The 16962-nt window shown below is 33.6% G+C and overlaps 4 protein-coding genes across 4 annotated transcripts; 1 reads left to right on the forward strand and 3 right to left on the reverse strand.

The window, feature by feature from the left end:
* Positions 1–1556: 1556 nt before the first annotated feature.
* LOC105640404 (aldehyde dehydrogenase family 2 member B4, mitochondrial) lies at positions 1557–5153 on the reverse strand. Its single transcript, XM_012224703.4, has 11 exons — positions 4995–5153; positions 4220–4354; positions 3999–4141; positions 3757–3910; positions 3443–3672; positions 3108–3197; positions 2649–2822; positions 2446–2583; positions 2218–2355; positions 2081–2142; positions 1557–1987 (listed from the first exon to the last, which is right to left on the reverse strand). The coding sequence occupies exons 1-11, from the start codon at positions 5080–5082 to the stop codon at positions 1714–1716; spliced, it is 1626 nt and encodes a 541-aa protein (XP_012080093.1). The 5' UTR covers positions 5083–5153; the 3' UTR covers positions 1557–1713.
* Positions 5154–5752: 599 nt separating this feature from the next.
* CNGC16 (cyclic nucleotide-gated channel 16) lies at positions 5753–8639 on the reverse strand. Its single transcript, XM_012224704.4, has 6 exons — positions 7884–8639; positions 7598–7810; positions 7204–7514; positions 7007–7118; positions 6675–6911; positions 5753–6594 (listed from the first exon to the last, which is right to left on the reverse strand). Exons 1-6 carry the CDS (start codon positions 8319–8321, stop codon positions 5848–5850), a joined length of 2058 nt encoding a protein of 685 aa, XP_012080094.1. The 5' UTR covers positions 8322–8639; the 3' UTR covers positions 5753–5847.
* A 1500-nt stretch (positions 8640–10139) lies between these two features.
* On the forward strand, positions 10140–13198 carry LOC105640406 (spermidine synthase 1). The gene is made up of 10 exons (XM_089726933.1): positions 10140–10393; positions 11093–11169; positions 11301–11423; positions 11500–11604; positions 11734–11806; positions 11877–11948; positions 12102–12300; positions 12390–12516; positions 12603–12679; positions 13059–13198. The coding sequence occupies exons 1-9, from the start codon at positions 10168–10170 to the stop codon at positions 12663–12665; spliced, it is 1065 nt and encodes a 354-aa protein (XP_089583059.1). The 5' UTR covers positions 10140–10167; the 3' UTR covers positions 12666–12679; positions 13059–13198.
* Positions 12830–16105, reverse strand: LOC105640407 (uncharacterized; the record flags this gene model as incomplete). Its single annotated transcript, XM_089726934.1, is given in 4 exon segments — positions 12830–13266; positions 13375–13514; positions 15206–15286; positions 15614–16105. Coding segments are annotated over 4 exon segments (789 nt in total). The 3' UTR covers positions 12830–13016.
* Between the last annotated feature and the right edge of the window lie 857 nt (positions 16106–16962).

The raw sequence follows: 16962 nt of genomic DNA on the forward strand, positions 1-16962 counted from the left end.
ATTATCCTTGACATGTATTTTCTTCATTGTTTAGCAAATAAATTTTTCAATAAGAATTATTAATATATAGTCATACTTTTATTTTTGGTATCATTGTTCAATCCTTCTATACATAGAAATATACAATACACATATATCCACGTCCCCTTCATTTAACATATTAAATGTGTGATATTGACTCGTCTTTCAATTTTAATTTCAGATGTATTGACTACTCAACATTAGTACTTCTATATATTTTTTTTATTTATTTTTTATTGTTTTGATTCTTTGATTTGGAAGTTGAGCTGTCACTTCGACTCCAACAGGCAATAGCTGTGAATTTCAGAATTCAGACACTTTGTGTCTCGTTAAACCTTTAGGATGCATGGAGATTCTAAAATGTTTAACAAGAAGAAATTATATTATTCACTGGACAAACCGCATATTAAATATGGCAAGAAATATAAATGTTTTGAAAAATTTTAAGTTTATTAATTGAAAAATAAAAATAATTCAATTTTAATTAATTGCGTTATACTATAAGGTACATATCCGATGTGTTATAAATATAATATATTCAATTATTTTATAATAAATATTTTAATTTATTTAGTTAACAATTATTTTACACCATTAAATATAATTTATTATCAAATGTAATATAAGATTTAGCGTTTGCTATAAAATAGAAAATAAAACTCAAATAGAAATATACATACACATAAAATTCTGATATAAACAAGTTATGTAGCAAACTATATAATATATTATTTTACAAAATAAAAACCGCAAATATAATTGTATGCTGATAGATTTTAGCAAGAAGTAAAAAGAAATATTAAAATTATAAATGATATTGTAAAATAACGACTAATATATTAATTATTATTTTACTTCTTTTTTTTGAAAAATTATTGTGTATTGTGTACTTGTAATGTCTTGCATCCATGCAACTTTAGGGTGGGCACAGTGTTGGAGTATGTGAGTAATCCCACGTCGGATAAATACAATTAAGTAAAATAGCATATAACGTGAAAATGAACCAATTAAAAAGACTTAGGTCATTTTGTATTAAAAATAAACCCAACATATTATAAGCTTAATATTAAATAATTAATTAAATTTGATTTGATTAATTGCTTAGGCCCAGATTCTCATCACGCAGATATGAAAAATGTCGAACTAAAGAAGTTCAGTGCTGCTTGTCATTATTAAGTATAATCGATTATTTTATTATTGTTGGTTGAACACCAAATGATATGTGAGATACGTTAATGCCAAACGACATAATTTGACTTGGACGACCACGCTATTTGAGCAAATTGTCGTCACGAGAAACCCATTGATAAACTTTTTGCAGTCATCACTTACATTACAACGACCGCGTCTTGTTATGATTGGCCATTTGGCCTACAAGCCGTTCAACGACAGCGTATAAACGCAGACGACAAACCACAGCGGCGGAGCGCGCGGTTCATTTCTTAGATGGACCATCCTCTGCGGATGGCTTTCCATGCACGCCAATGTTGGTAGAGAGCAAATTTGAGCATGACAATTACTAATCAAGAAAGGCCTTCAAAAAGGATGGTAAATTTTATTTATCTGAGAGGTTAGGTATAGACAAACAAAACAAGTACAGTTCTTTACACTACAGTGCAAACCTCACATCACCTTATAAATACATGGAGTAAAAAACCAGGAAAAGAGAAACAGAGTAGTGGATTTACGAATTTACAACCAAGCCGGATTCTTTAAAGGAGTAACAACAGCTTTAACTTGCAAGTAGTTATTAAGGCTGTAGATACCTTTTTCCCTGCCAAAACCACTCATCTTATAACCACCAAAAGGAATTGCTGCATCGAAGACATCAAAGCAGTTAACCCACACTGTTCCTGCCCTCAATGCTCTTGACAAGGTATTGGCAGTATCAATGTTCTTTGTGAAAACTCCTGCAGCCAATCCATAGCGGGAACTATTTGCCCTTCTTATTACTTCATCAACATCCCTGGTAGAGACAGTGGAAATCAATGAATAATTGATTCCAGGTAACAAATTTTCTTTGGCAAGTTTGCATTTTAGGTAACAAATTTGAACCTACTTGAACTTCAAGATTGATTGCACTGGACCAAAGATCTCATCTTTTGCTATCAACATATCTTCCTGTTTGATGACAACGTTATAAGTATTATAAATGATCACAGAAAAAAAAAAAGAGGGATTTTATACCCATAATACCTGAACATTCGAGAAAACAGTGGGCTGGATAAAGTAGCCCTTGGAGCCAAGCCTTTCACCTCCACATTCGAGTTTACCATTGCTTTCAATGCCAGATTTTATATACCTCAGGACCTTCTGAAATTGCTCATCATCGATCTGGACAGTTTACAAGGTCCAATAGAACAACATTACTTGACAGCTCTAAGCAATCAATGGATATAGTCACCATTCCAAATTTCCAATTACCTGAGGGCCTTGTTCAACACCCTTCTTAAAGGGATCACCAACAACACGTCTCACAGCACGTGCCTTTGCTTTCTCTACAAACTCATCATACACGCGCTCGTGTACATACGTACGAGACCCAGCACAACAACATTGGCCCTGTAGATAATAAGCGCATGGGCAACACAGATTTTTGTGGAAGTGATTAAATTTGAAAGGCAAACCTGATTAAAGAACAAGGCAAAGTGTGCAAGCTCCACAGCCTTGTCAATATCAGCATCTTCGCATACTATGAAAGGTGATTTCCCTCCAAGTTCTAATGTAACTGGCTTAAGATTACTTTTAGCAGCCAATTCGAGGATAACCTTGCCTGTCTCAGTTGATCCTGTGAAAGAAATCTGTACAGGAAATGGTGACAGTATCAATTACTGGTATTCTGAAGTATGTCTGAAGACAGACTTAATACTGCAGTCCATATTATCTATGCAACAATGAAAGCCCTGGAACTTCCACAGTCCACTGAAATTGAAGATGAGGTTAAAGTAGAAACAATTTCCAGGAGAAAAGTTAGTGAAAAATGAAATATATTCTATCAATGCCATGAAGTATGTAACCATAACAGGGATTCAAATTCCCAAGATAGCAAGAAATAAATTAAGCATGACATAAAGATTGTAAAATACCTTGTCTACATCCATGTGACTGGCAAGAGCTGAACCAGCAGTTGGACCATAGCCTGAAACTACATTCAGAACACCTGGAGGAAGGCCAGCCTGTCATACAGGATGGATAAGCATTAGATTTCAAAAAAATGAAAAATATGTGAAATTTTGACCATTTTAAACCATCAATAGAAAAATCAGACATGTTTTAACCATTTTCCTCCTTCTTTAAGGAATATCCAAGCAGATAAATAAGTACCTTCTTCAATTTTATCAATGTATAATTTTCAAGGTCTACATTTCTACTTTCACATTTAGTCTAGAAAACCATAGTGCATATGATTTTGAAATCGTACATCATGGAAGAGCTTTCCTGCATAGAGAGCAGTAAGAGGTGTCTGTTCTGCTGTTTTCAGTACAATAGTATTACCACAAGCTAATGCAGGACCAACTTTCCAAGCAAACAAGATAAGAGGAAAATTCCATGGAATAATTTGCCCTGCAACTCCAATAGGTTCATGCAATACTTGAATATGGTGATTACTGTCTCCAGGAACTGTTAGCCCATGAATCTTATCCGCCCAACCTGCAAAAATTAAGAATAAAATCATTCTAAGCTATAATACACAAAGAAAACATTCAACCACCGCAAGCATTTTAGGAATCCTACCAGCATAGTAACGAAATAAACGCGCTAACATGGGTAACTCAGATTTAGCAGACTGTTCATAAGGCTTCCCATTATTCCATGTCTCTAAAGCTGCAAGCTCATCGTTGTGCTTCTCAACTAAATCAGCAAAACGCAACAGAATCCGTGACCTTTCCTGAAACAAAACCCCCATTTAAACAAATTAAAACACAAAATAATTGATGGTGTAATGTATTAAAGAAACAAGGCATATAACTTCTTACATAAGGGGTCATTTTTGGCCAGGGTCCTTCATCAAACGCTTTGCGAGCAGCTGCTACTGCCCTGTCTATATCTTCAGCATCACCTTCAGCTACATGAGCAATCACTTCTCCAGTACGAGGATCATATGCAGGAAACGTTTTCCCTGCAATTAGTTGGTGTAAGTATTGATCATTTTCTACTGAAAAGGAATTGAACTGTTGTTTTTTGAACAAAGAATTACCAGATGCTGCATCAACAAATTTCCCATTAATTAGATTCTGGGTGTATCTTATTTGAACAGGTGGAGTGATTGGTTCCTCAGCTACTGAAGCAGTGCTAAACCTGCATATGCTTTGAGCCCTGCTTGGATTTCTTCCTAAAGAATCAAATTTGAAGCACGAATGCATATTAATCTTGATGTCCCCATAATCTAAAATCTAAATTAAAAGAAAATTTTAGAAAAAATTTTGATGTTAAAAGGATATGAATCCTATAAAAAAATAGTTGCCTAATTTATAAGTGCAATTAAGTCCATCAGCCTTGAATAAAGGTCAAACACTCATTTTCCCTGTGCCAAATATAATAAAATTAATGAAAACAGAGGTATGCAATAGAATCACAAAGTTCTCGATGCTTCAGATCTTTCTGAAACTAAGGAAAAGAAACATACTTCATAACCCAACCCAACAACAGTTGAAGTGTAAAAAACCCAAAATGCTTTTTTTCTTTTCACCAACTTTCTTGTTACCAAACAAAGGCATCACAAAATTTTGTCCGAAGGATTCTAAAAATAAGGATAAGCATATTAAATTGGATGACTTTCGGGAATTTTCTTTATAGTATGTCAAAAAAATTTAAAGTCTACCAAATAACAGTATAAAGAAACATTGCAATGAAACCAAATGAAGAATTAAACAGTGGAACACTGCATGTATCACCATTATCAAGAATAGATAAGTCCATGAATGAAAGAAACTTATTCAAGCAAGACAATAAGAGAAAAGTAGAGTGCTCACCTAGAGAAAGCAGAAGAGAAGAAGAAGAAGAGGAAAGAGAAACAGAGAGAGAACGGGAGATTAAGGAAGATATCCTGCGAGCTGCCATGGCCTCTGTTACCGAGAGTTTATCTTGATCTCTCTCTCTTCTTATATTGGCTATTGTTATCTTCCAACACCTGTTTTTTAACTTGTCTCCTTCCTCCACTACCACTGACACGTTTCCAAAGTTCAGGGATTTTTTTTTTTTTTTTTTTTGAAGGGAAAGTTACGGGTTAATTCTTAAGTAAATTGGTGATCAAATATTTTTTTATTAGTTTGCAAATGTTTTTTGTACATAATTTATTCGTGCCTTCCGTACATAATGACTGAATTAAGTAATGTTTAAGATAGATAAAACGTTTTACCTGAAACGATAATGATTGCTACAAGCAACAAAAGTCAAAGCCATAATAAAGATTCAAACATAATTTAAAAGTGTAAAAAATATAATGTGAATTTTACTAATCAACAAGAAATATTAAATATTAAAATATTTATTTTGTATATATATCTTACTTTTTAATGAAAAAAAATGATCTATCATTATAGCTGTAAATAAATTAAATAACTCGGCCGAACATTGTCTCTAACTCAATATTCAAAACCACCTAAATTCTAAATTTAAAATTTAAAAAAAAAAAAGTGAATAAACTAAAGAAAAGAAATAACAAGGTGTCTGCACTATACAATTATTTTTCCTTCATAATTATCCAGGAATATATATATATATATATATATATATATATATATATATATATATGCTAGATTATGGTATATGTATGTACTTCCTTTCTATAGAATTAATCAATAAAGTTTATCAATATTATACAACTCAACTATCTTCATGATCGCCATAGAAATCAGGTTCTTCTGGTTTAAAAAACTTAGGCATTTTCAAGGTAGAATCATCGGGAACCAGCGTATGTTGCTTAGTCATTCCTCTTCTTGTATTTGCAGCAAATTTTGAAGCAAGAAATGTAACCCCAAGATGTTGTGCATTGTTTGCATTATCCATTGATGATCCTTCACCACCATCATCATAATCCTCCTCTCCATCCATAGCTTGAGCATAAAATAAACTCTCTTGCCTTGCTAATTCCAATTGCAGTTTCCTTCTCTTCAACCTTCTCCATGCAGTTTGTATATAACAAGCTCCCCAAGTCCGCCATTGATGCGAGTAATATCTAAAAGCATGTTGCAGCTTTTTACTATGCAAACGTTTAAATTGTTTAGCTACAAATTTTAGATCTTCTGCTCTAAGTGCAAAGGCCTCAACTTCACTTAGTGCTTTAACAGTTCGAGTTGATAATGGTAGGTTTAACCGAGATGTTGGCATTAATGCCCATGTCAATAACTCTTCACCACAGAAATCACCTGGCCGTAATGTAATAGAGTTGAAAAAACCAGACCTTCCGCCATTAGTGGTCGAGCTTTCTAATTGTCCTCTAATAATGAAAAGCATTTCGTTTACTGGATCTCCTTCTCTAACAATATATGTATCTCTTGTGTTTAGAGACGAAACGAGGCGTTCGCATATTGCATCCAGTAGCTGATCATCCATTTGTGCGAAAAATGGAACCTGCAGAACAGAGAACAAGAAAATTAGTTTCATATTCTTGATTCTTGATTCTTGATTCTTGATTCTAATTAACTACTCACTCGTCGAACAAGAGCCAGACAAAGATGTCTTTGGATTTGGCGTCTCAAGTCTAAAGGTAAAGCTTTCAAGATAGATTCTTCATCTACACCTCTTGTGGCTATCCATTTATACTGGACAAAACGTCGAACTCGTTCTTGCAATTCTAGTGGTAATTGACGGTGGCTCATCCATTCCTCAGTGTCTCTTCTCCGAATCCTCCATTCTTCTAGTCTAGCAGTTGTAGATTGCATATATGTCTTCATGAAAACAAATAAATTTTTTTTCCTTTTAATTCAATCACCAATTTCTTTCGAAAAATAAATTCAAAGAAGCAAATAATTGATATAAATACCTGCATATTTCCTATGAGATGTGCAAACAAAACTAGACCCATAATGCAAATACCAATACTGAATAATAATTCACCTTCATGAGTACTTGCCATCAAATTCTGCCCATATGAACTGCAATTAATATTCACAAAAAAAATTAAATTAAATGTGAAAATTTAAGACAAACAGACAATGGAGTTAACAAATACATATGTACCTTAGATTTCTTAAGCCCCACCAAAGGCAATAGAAATATTTATCAATGAAATCTGCTTCACCAACATGATTAATAAAGGCATCAGCAAACATTCCAAACTGGAAATGTTCATCATTTCTAGCATCGCAACTAGTGAGCAAGTGGGTAACTCTAAGCCAAGCATCGCGTTCTGGGGTATCTCTTGTAGTACAATCAAGAAACAAAGGGTTACAAGAAGGAGAATGTGTGTGATTTTTCTCTATTTCGCATTGTATGTCCCAACACTCATGTTGCCTTTGTATTGATGCCAGATACCATGAGGCTCCCAATATCTGTACTGACAATCAAAAACCATTTAACCTTTAAAAAAAATTAAGAAAAAATTTCATAGTTCCTCCCAATTGAGAATGCTTACATGGCTAGCAAGAACATAAAGTACAAGATTATATGCAGCTCCTGACCAAGCTGTCTTGGCGACTGCTCCGGTAGTTTTAACGATCCGGCGATTTAGAGGAATCACAGCCAGAATACGAGGAATGTATTGAAATAAAACTACTAAAGAAACTGTGTGCTTAGCATGATTAGCCGAAGGAGTTTTCACGGCTGGAATTACAAACCAAATTATAACCTGTAAAGAAAAGAAATGATAAATTATATGAAATATGAAATGAATTGTTATAAAATTAAATATTATAATTAACCTGAGGAAGAGGAAGAGCAGCAGTGAAATCGATGACGAAGCGAGTTTTCAAGTATTGTATGGCAATGGCTTTAGGGTCTCTAACGAGCTCTCCTCTTCCAAAAACGCGGGAACTTGGGGCTACGAATGCTGTTCTAAACTTAACAATGACGTGCATGATAAAGAACAAGTCGGTGACGGTGCGAGCTAACGTGACCCAAACACCTAAAGGAAAGTCGATGTCCATGCAAGCGTCGCCGCCGATCACCGGAAGATAGAAATAGATTGGGTCTAAAAACATGGCGACCATAAAAGTAAACAGAATAATGTGATTCCATCTGTTAATAAAGTCGCTTCCCGGATCGAGGATTTGGTACCACCAGGGGACCTTTCGCCGGAGAGAAAAGCCTGCAGGAAAGCCACGGAAACGGGCGGAGGCGTAATAATGGAGGTTATTCATTATTTTCCATTTAAAAAAAGAGGAACCAAAGTTTAACTACATTAGAAAGAAAAAAAAGCCGGTTACTGGTTTTGATAGATTTGTGGAGAGCCATCGGCAAAAATTGAGGTACCTTAAAAACCTGCAAGTCGGATCAAATTATTTTCTTGGTTTTTCTTATGCATTCATTTTGTCTTAATATTTTTATTAATTTTTTCCATCTGTCTTATTTATTTAATTAACATAAAGTATATACACTAATTTTAAAATTAAAAAAAAAAAAAAGAGAGAGAAATTTCATTAAGCATAACCTAAATCAAATACAAGAAAGGCTTCAATATTAAGAGGAAGTAAAACTATATATGATAACTCTAATTATTGCTTTAATGTCGGTAAACCCTGATAAAAAGAAGATAAATACATAAATAAATATATTGGAGGAAGAGAAAACAGTAGAAAAATATGAATGTGTGTGCCATAAATGAAAGAATAATGGTGAAGTGGTAATGAGTGAATATACTGTTCACTTGCAAGAGTATATATATAGAAAGTGAAAAGGGATGTTTTATTTGATTGGGTAATGAATATTGTTAGAAGAAAATTAATTAAAATGGGATCCACAACAATCAAATTTTGGCAGCATAATCATTAACATTGTTTGCAATATTGCCAATCAAACAGAAACAACAATTATTAAATGTACAGACAAAAATTGAATTTTTTTTATTGATTACGACGTATTTAGATCGAAATGATATTACGGATAAATTTTCTTATAATAGAGAGAACTCAAATTTGAGACTTCTCGCTCTTTATAACACATATGATCGATAAAATTAAATGTTCTTTTTAAAAGAACATATAGTGTTATACTAATTAAACTTTATAAAATTAAGGTGGCTTACCATTGGAGCAACGTGTTATTGGTTGTTAGGGTTTTTCTTAATGTTAGGTTAGGTTATGAATTTTGGGTTTTTGAGAATTAATGTAGGTAAAGAGAACATCTTTGTCCATTAGTGGTAAACCTATAGGCATACATAGATGAACAAAGTGTGAAAAGGAAGTGGGGATAATACGGGTTAAAGTGTTGAGCTTTTTTTTTTATAATTTCTACTTTGATGAATCCAATCCAAATAATTAAGATTGAAAGTATTTTGACCAACAAATTTTAAAAGTTTAATGACACAATAATAGCATTTTTGGAGAAACAACAAGAAAACCCCATTAATACAAATCACGTGGAGTACTTGCATTGTGTTGCCCTAATTACCCATTTTAAATCACCAATCCACAAACAACACCAAATCTTTCATAAGACAAAAAGTAGTATTCTCCATGTGAAATATGCATAAGAAAGCTTTTCAAAAGAAAAGAAAAACTTTCACCAATTCTTGCTTTTCAGGCGCAGGATATATTAGTTCACATTCGCATTGAGTGGAAATAAGTAATCCATTTCATATTGCAAATGCAAATGGACTGACTCTTTGGATAAATAATAATAATATGAGCAATCGTCTTGATTAATTTGTTTTTGCGAGTGCAAAATTAATTTTGAAAGTCAAAATGTGGAAGTCACGACATATTATCTTGAAAAAGAAAATCCAACAGAAATTAATTTGAAGTTTTGAACTGATCTTGAACAATCCGGAACAATGAATATCTAATCTGGAGTGTTAGAGAAAAAAATGAAGAGGGAGGACCCAACAAAGCATTTAACTTTTGCAGACAAAACTTAAAAAATGATAATACAGGGGCCACATTATGCATTTTCTACTCATGCTCTAGCTAATTGGTTAGAAATTTCCTATATATATTTATTCCCCACATGCAAGAGCCTGTCTTCTTGTCAAAAAAAAAAACTCACTATATGCTCATTATATATATAAGCTCTTGTAGCGGAAATTGCTTTATTTCAATGGCCGCAGAGATTGGATTATTAGCTTCTTGTGCTGATAATGAATTCTCTGACCTAACAACAAAAGAAATTTCATCAGCAGCTCTTATTAATCTTGAAATGGAGAATCATAAAGCTAGCAATGGCGTTTCCCTTAATACTCCTGGCTGGTATGCTGATGTTTCTTGCGGATGGCCAGGTATTTTTTTATATATATTTTTCTTTTCCTTTTCCTAATAAAAGTTTCACAATTTTTATTCATCAATTGAGAAATTTTTAGGTATCTTTTTTTTCCCTTAAATTTATTTATCCTAATTTCAGTATAATTTGAACCCAATACATTTTTAAATACATGCATACATATACGTACATATTCTTTCATGGAAATTAGCTAACTCTACATTTGTTTACTGTATATATTCTACATACACGCGTACTTGTGCGCCAAAGAGACAAAATTAATCACTTCTGATACTTTCCAATTAGCCCAAGCATTAAGCAAGCCAAGTTAATAAATTCCCATGATTTAATTAACACTTCATTTCTTTCTAGCCATAAGAATATCAATGTGCAGACATATATAAATAGGACAGGGCAATGAATGATATCTTTATTTTTACATACAGGATTAGTCAGATCACATTGGAAATCTTAGGATTGATAACTTGTCGATCGGTCTTATAAAACTAACCAATGAAAATCTTTTAATCATATCCTATATATATATATATATATAGGAAGTACTTGGTGGGTGGTCTAGTATTATTGCCTTTTGACTTCATTTTCAAGGCAAAATGATTAACTCCGTCTAGCACATTGTTTTCTTGCCTCTGGAAAATTAAACAAAGGCAATCAAGAGCTTATAATTCCAGTTACTTAATGAGGAATAATTCTACAGGAGAAGCACATTTGTACAAGGTGGAAAAGGTCTTGTTTCATGGCAAATCGGAATATCAAGATCTTTTTGTATTTCAGGTTGGAAAAATAATGACTTTGTTTCCCCGCTTCTAATTGTTTTCCAATTCCACACTATATAATATGGATATATTCATTAATGTTATAATAGCCGCAAAGAAATATTTGGTTGTTTATATGATTTTTTGCAGTCATCAGCACATGGCAAGATTGTAATATTGAATGGGGCTCTTCAACTGACAGAAAAAGATGAGTTTGTCTATCAAGAAATGCTCACTCACCTCCCTCTTTGCTCCATTCCTAACCCTAAAAAGGTATTTAACTAATAATATGGAAAATGCATTTCTTTAGCTCTCTCTCTATATATAAATAATATTACATATTATTCAGGTATTACTAATTGGAGGAGGTGATGGTGGCATTCTAAGAGAAATTTCTCGACATTCTTCTGTTAATCAGATTGATATATGTGATATCGACAAAATGGTGATAGATGTGAGTATAAGATACAACTTATGAATAGAATGTGTATATATATATATATATATATATATATATATATATATATATATATATATATAAGATTCTTCCCTGAAATAGTGTTTTTTTGTCTTACATATTCAGGTATACAAAAGATTCTTCCCTGAAATAGCAATTGGGTACAAGGACCCACGAGTCAATCTGCATATAGGCAATGGTAGAAAATTAATATTATTTGCTCTAACCCATGGTGTTCAGCCTTTTGATTATTATTTTCTTCCATGCAGGAATTGAATTTTTGAGGAATGTCCCTCAAAGCACTTATGATGTAATTATACTGGATGCATTTCAATGCCTTGGTATTTCTATTTCTTTTATTTTTTGTCAACTTTTCTCAAACAAGATTGGAATATGAAAATTTTTGCTTTCACTAATGGGCTGTTATGTGATTAAGAAACATGAACTAGTCTCTCTCTATGGTTCTGATGTTATACATTTTGATACATAAACAGGGCCTGAAGAAGACGAAGTAGGTGATAAATACTTCCTAGAATCAGTGGTAAAGGCTCTTCGCCCAGGAGGAGTGATGTCTTGCCAAGCGGACAGCTTGTGGCACGCTCAATTTTCAGTCGCAGATTCCATTGCGAGATGCCGCCAAGCATTCAAAGGCTCTGTTAGCTACGCCTGGTGCACAACTCCTCCATATGCGAGGTATCAAACTAACTTTTTTTTTTTTTTTTTTTTTTTTTGATTGTCTAGATTTTTTGATTGATAATGAATTCGGTGTTTTTTTATTTCAGTGGGATGATAGGTTTCATGCTTTGCTCTACCGAGGGGCCGCCGGTTGACTTCAAACACCCTGTAAATCCTCTGAATCCTGAGAATTATGGAGTAGCCAAAGGACCTCCTTTGTTCTACAACTCAGAGGTATATTTCCTTCTCAAACCAACATGTTTTGAAAAAGTCAGTAGTTTTTTGGTTACTGTTTTGATTTTCTGTTGTCATTGTTGCAGATACATACTGCTGCATTCTGTCTGCCATCTTTCGCCAAGAAGATGTTTGGTTCCAAAATCTGACATTACAAAGAAGAGTAAGATTCAGCTAATAGCTAGGTTCTTTGTTTTCATTTACTATAAAAATAGTTTCAAATTCTAATTAACACAAGGAATGCAATCAACCATACCAAAGTTTTTTCTTGTTTCTCTTTTCTATGTACTGTTGCTTGCAACAACAAAATCAGTTAATAACAATCAAATGGTGCCTTGAATAGTTCCTTGCATTTCATGACAATAATTCCAAAGTGTGAATAAATATATTTTACAGCTCTCCAAGAAGGGGGGAAAAAGCACATCAGGGCTACAAATGCATTGCCTTGACTGAATTGGATGGCTCAAAACTGTTAGCTCTTTATCTTTGTGATTCCCTTACTAAAGTGGAAGTTGCTCTGTGTTATGATCTTCTGTATTCAGGGACATAATACACAAATAATGAGGGAGAAAGAAGTAAGTGGCTAAAAATACAAGCACTCCAAGATCAGCCTCTTCACCAACTGCAGCCCTGCGAGGATTTACCAAGTATATCTGGCTTGCACACCACAAGCAATATAGGCTTGCTATGATCAGAATAAGTTTCAATGATTGATAGGATTGTTTTCTAGTGGACTTTAAAGATTTCACTCTGCACTCCAAAATGTTTTAAGCAATAAACAAAACGTCAGCAACCGTTCCATTCTAAATATAAAACTGAATGAGAATAAGCACCTAAGGTTCCAAATAATAAATTGACCTGTTAATGTAAATAAAGCCACCAATCAAGCAAGTGCATAAGAAGCCAACCACAATAACAGCATCAGGATTGACAGGTGCTCGATTCTTCCACCAACCAGTGCTTAATATCCAGCTATACATTGATGAATGTCCATTTTCCTGTACATGGCAAGGTTTGCTTCATCAACTAAAATTGCAAACTTTTTTTTTTTTAACAAAAAGTATGGCATCTCAAAGGCTCAAAGAAAAAGGAAAATAAAAGTGATTTGCACGAACAAATTTCAAAGATGGAGTTGCAAAAGCTACTTACTTTAGTGTTGCCTCAACTATGTACTAGCTAAAAAGACCATAAAATTATTTTCCTAAATATTCCAGTTTCAAAGCAAATTAAGTTCTTTTCCTGGCACAGTCTTTAGCTTACTGATGACTTTTAAATTGAGAAGAAAAATTATATTGATAATGTAACATATCAATATGAACCTTTAATATTTCTGGAGAATGAAGTTGAAATTTGTATCAAATCATTTCACATGACAATGCATCAATTTGAAATGGATCAAGGTCACACTGAATTTTTCACAGACCATCCAGTTCATACAGAGAAGAAAAGAAAGCTGGAACTGACGACAGTCATGACAGAGAGACACGAAGAACTGACAAACATAGCATCAACCATGTTAACTAATCCCCATTTATAGTTTTATGCAAATGTAAGTTCAGATTTGTGGCTTTTGTTTACCCCAAGGTTGGACCATTGCCACTTGCTCAAAACTTCAGGTCTATGTAGGCATGGCCAAATTTATTTACAAGGTAAAGGCAAAATATGTCATAGGCTAAGTCAGCCATGCCACCTGGTCTAATTTGAATAGCGAATAAGATGAACTCAAAGTCACATGCAATAAAATAATGCAAGTGTTGCCAACCTCAAGCTACCTTATGCAGCAAACCAAGAAATGGTGAACAAAAATTTAATGTTGTTCTAGACCATCACATGATAGCACAATAGTATGCAGCCCACACAATCATAGAAATGAATATCAAGCATGTTTCAAATCTCTGAAGAATTCAAATTTTACCCAAAACATTTTTCACAACTTGTCATGTCACAAACAAATCTTGCATTTACTGGTGATAAATTACTAATAAAATGCATCATATTTTTCAAGGAAAAGATACACGATATACAATTATTTAAAAACACTCTGCACTGGAGTATTAATTATTTTCTTACCTTACCCCTCAAAACACACCTCCACTCATTGTCTTACTTTTACAGCCATGAAAATTGGGTAATCTCTTCCTATAAACATCTATAAAATTATATTGGAACCTCTACTCCTGCACTTGTGAAAAGCAGTTTGCTGAGTTTTGGTGTCTAACGGGGCATCCACATGTTCTTTTTGTAATCATCATTAGCTTAGGAAAGTTACATTTAACCAAACCCCCCACCTCCCAAAACAAAAAAAAAAAAAAAAAAAAAATATATATATATATATATATATATTGATTTACTCTACACCTTGCTAAATCACAAAACATATCGTGTTAACCACATCAAATTACATTTGCAATGCTCATGTCACTATGAAAACCTTTGAGCACGTCTTTTATGAAAGTAAGGCTACCAATTTAACACCCAATAGATTTTGGAATTGGAACCTGACACATCAGAAGATGTTTAATAGACTAAATTGCATCGTTTGTTGATTGCTTAAAGCACCCAAAACTACTAAATACAGAGGAAAACAGCTAGCACTTGATTTATCGATCAAAATTTCTCAAGATTTCCAGAATTAAATAGAATTGACATAAAATTCATAAGCAATCAGATATAAATCTCTGAATTTTACCTCAAACAAGTGATCTAGGAAAAAGTGCGATAAACACCCTGCGGACATCAACAATAAGCATTGCCTCCTCGTAAGGGGTACCTGCAGAATAAGATAGCAGAGAGATGAAATTTCCACATTAGTGGAAGCACTTGAGCAGTGTTATTTCTACTAAGTCCCATAGAAATGATAGAAATTAAACAAGAACCAGCATAAAAAATCCCAGTTCAATCAAACCCATTGCCTCCTACCACAATTAGTGAAATCAAAAGAATAACAAAATTTTGAAAGAAAACCAATCTCAAAACCGCCAATTATTTCTTTAACTTACAAAAATGGAAAGCGCAAACAATTTGAATTAATTAATAACTAAAGGATTCACAAATCAGGATTCCATTCCGTAATACCTCACTACTTATTAAGACTTACCCCAGAGACAGAATCAAGAATCTTCCTTTGAAGCAAAATTTTGGAGACCCAAGAGTAAAAAACACAAAATGGAAGACCCAGAATCAAGACATAGTAAAAGGGATCATGGATATAATCAGCTAGTGCAGAGCCCAGAGTGTGGCCAGAAGAACCGAGATTGGAACCTAGCCACTCGGAGAAAGAGCCAATGTCTGGACCGAAAAAGGCGTTGATGGTGTAGGTGAGGGTGTGGTGAGGGCTGAAACGGCCGTTGGTCAAAGTGGTGAGGGCCAGACCGGAGCCCATCGCGTACATCAAGTGAGGTCCGGGTCCTGGCATTATTAATGAGTAAACTAAGCTGTAGTTAATCAGTTATAAGAGCTGAAAAAGAAAACTGGTTTTCATTGAATTCAGCTAATTCGTCTAAGCTACACCGGTGTCGCGCTTGCCGAAGGCTTTTGACTGAACAGCGACCTCTTCAAAGAATTTTATTTATTTATTTATTTTCGAAATCCCAAATTTTTATTGAAAATGAGAGAGGATTGAATTGAAAAACAAAAGACTGAATTACAATAATATCTACTTAAATAGCATAGCCCAACTACAGACTGGCCCAGCCCATTCAACAAGCCGAAGTCGCAATAGGAACTCTTCCAAGTCCATCCAAACGTTTTTTTTCTCTCTCTCTTAAAAAAAAAAAAAAAAAAGGAAAGTATTGTATCCCTTATACCACGAATAGAATCAGAAAATGCAGCAATACAAGTGATTGAGTTTATTCACTTATTAGATTTTCTACTGAGGAAGTATCTCCAGAAATAATTTAGTATCTCTCAGATTTGGCCCTATAAAAAAGAGCTCTGAGTTTCCCATTTTGATAAAATCACGATTGATCTCCATTCTCCTATTTTTGATAATTTACAGGCTCTTCTGTATCTTCTTCAGGTCATTGACATAAACATGGGATGGGATAGATTGCAGTTAATTGGAAGAAACTGCCAAAAGGGACATTAATACATATCCAGCTTGGTATTTATAATAACATGCCTATATATATATATATATATATATATATATACCCCACATGCAACAGCCTTCTTGCCTTCCACATTTCATACAAACTTACTGCTCATTATATAAATAAACTCTTATTGTGGTATAGCTTTATATATTTGCTATTAAGAGAGAAATTTCAATGGCTGAAGAGACTGGTTTACTAGCTTCTTGTGCTGATAACGAATTCTCTGACCTAACAACAAAAGAAATTATGGAGTGTTGAAATCGATAAAATGGTGATCGATGTGAGCGTAAGATACAAGTTATGATAATATAAATTTTTGAAAAAAAATGTAGAAAAAGATTTAAAAAAACAA

This window comes from Jatropha curcas, chromosome 10 (assembly GCF_041381405.1).
Source record: "Jatropha curcas cultivar XTBG-Jc1 chromosome 10, XTBG_Jcur_1.0, whole genome shotgun sequence".
Lineage (NCBI taxonomy): Eukaryota > Viridiplantae > Streptophyta > Magnoliopsida > Malpighiales > Euphorbiaceae > Jatropha > Jatropha curcas.

Coding starts and splice junctions, on each gene's coding strand:
- LOC105640404 (XM_012224703.4), bottom strand. CDS start 5,082: ATGGCAGCTCGCAGGATATCTTCCTTAATCTCCCGTTCTCTCTCTGTT. Junction 2,356..2,445: donor GTGTTGAACAAGGCCCTCAG/GTAATTGGAAAT, acceptor TAAACTGTCCAG/ATCGATGATGAGCAATTTCA. Junction 1,988..2,080: donor CAATCAATCTTGAAGTTCAA/GTAGGTTCAAAT, acceptor TGTCTCTACCAG/GGATGTTGATGAAGTAATAA.
- CNGC16 (XM_012224704.4), bottom strand. CDS start 8,321: ATGAATAACCTCCATTATTACGCCTCCGCCCGTTTCCGTGGCTTTCCT. Junction 7,811..7,883: donor CTGCTCTTCCTCTTCCTCAG/GTTAATTATAAT, acceptor TTTTCTTTACAG/GTTATAATTTGGTTTGTAAT. Junction 7,515..7,597: donor TTTATGTTCTTGCTAGCCAT/GTAAGCATTCTC, acceptor TTGTCAGTACAG/ATATTGGGAGCCTCATGGTA.
- LOC105640406 (XM_089726933.1), top strand. CDS start 10,168: ATGCTCATTATATATATAAGCTCTTGTAGCGGAAATTGCTTTATTTCA. Junction 11,605..11,733: donor TCGACAAAATGGTGATAGAT/GTGAGTATAAGA, acceptor TTACATATTCAG/GTATACAAAAGATTCTTCCC. Junction 11,949..12,101: donor GGATGCATTTCAATGCCTTG/GTATTTCTATTT, acceptor ATACATAAACAG/GGCCTGAAGAAGACGAAGTA.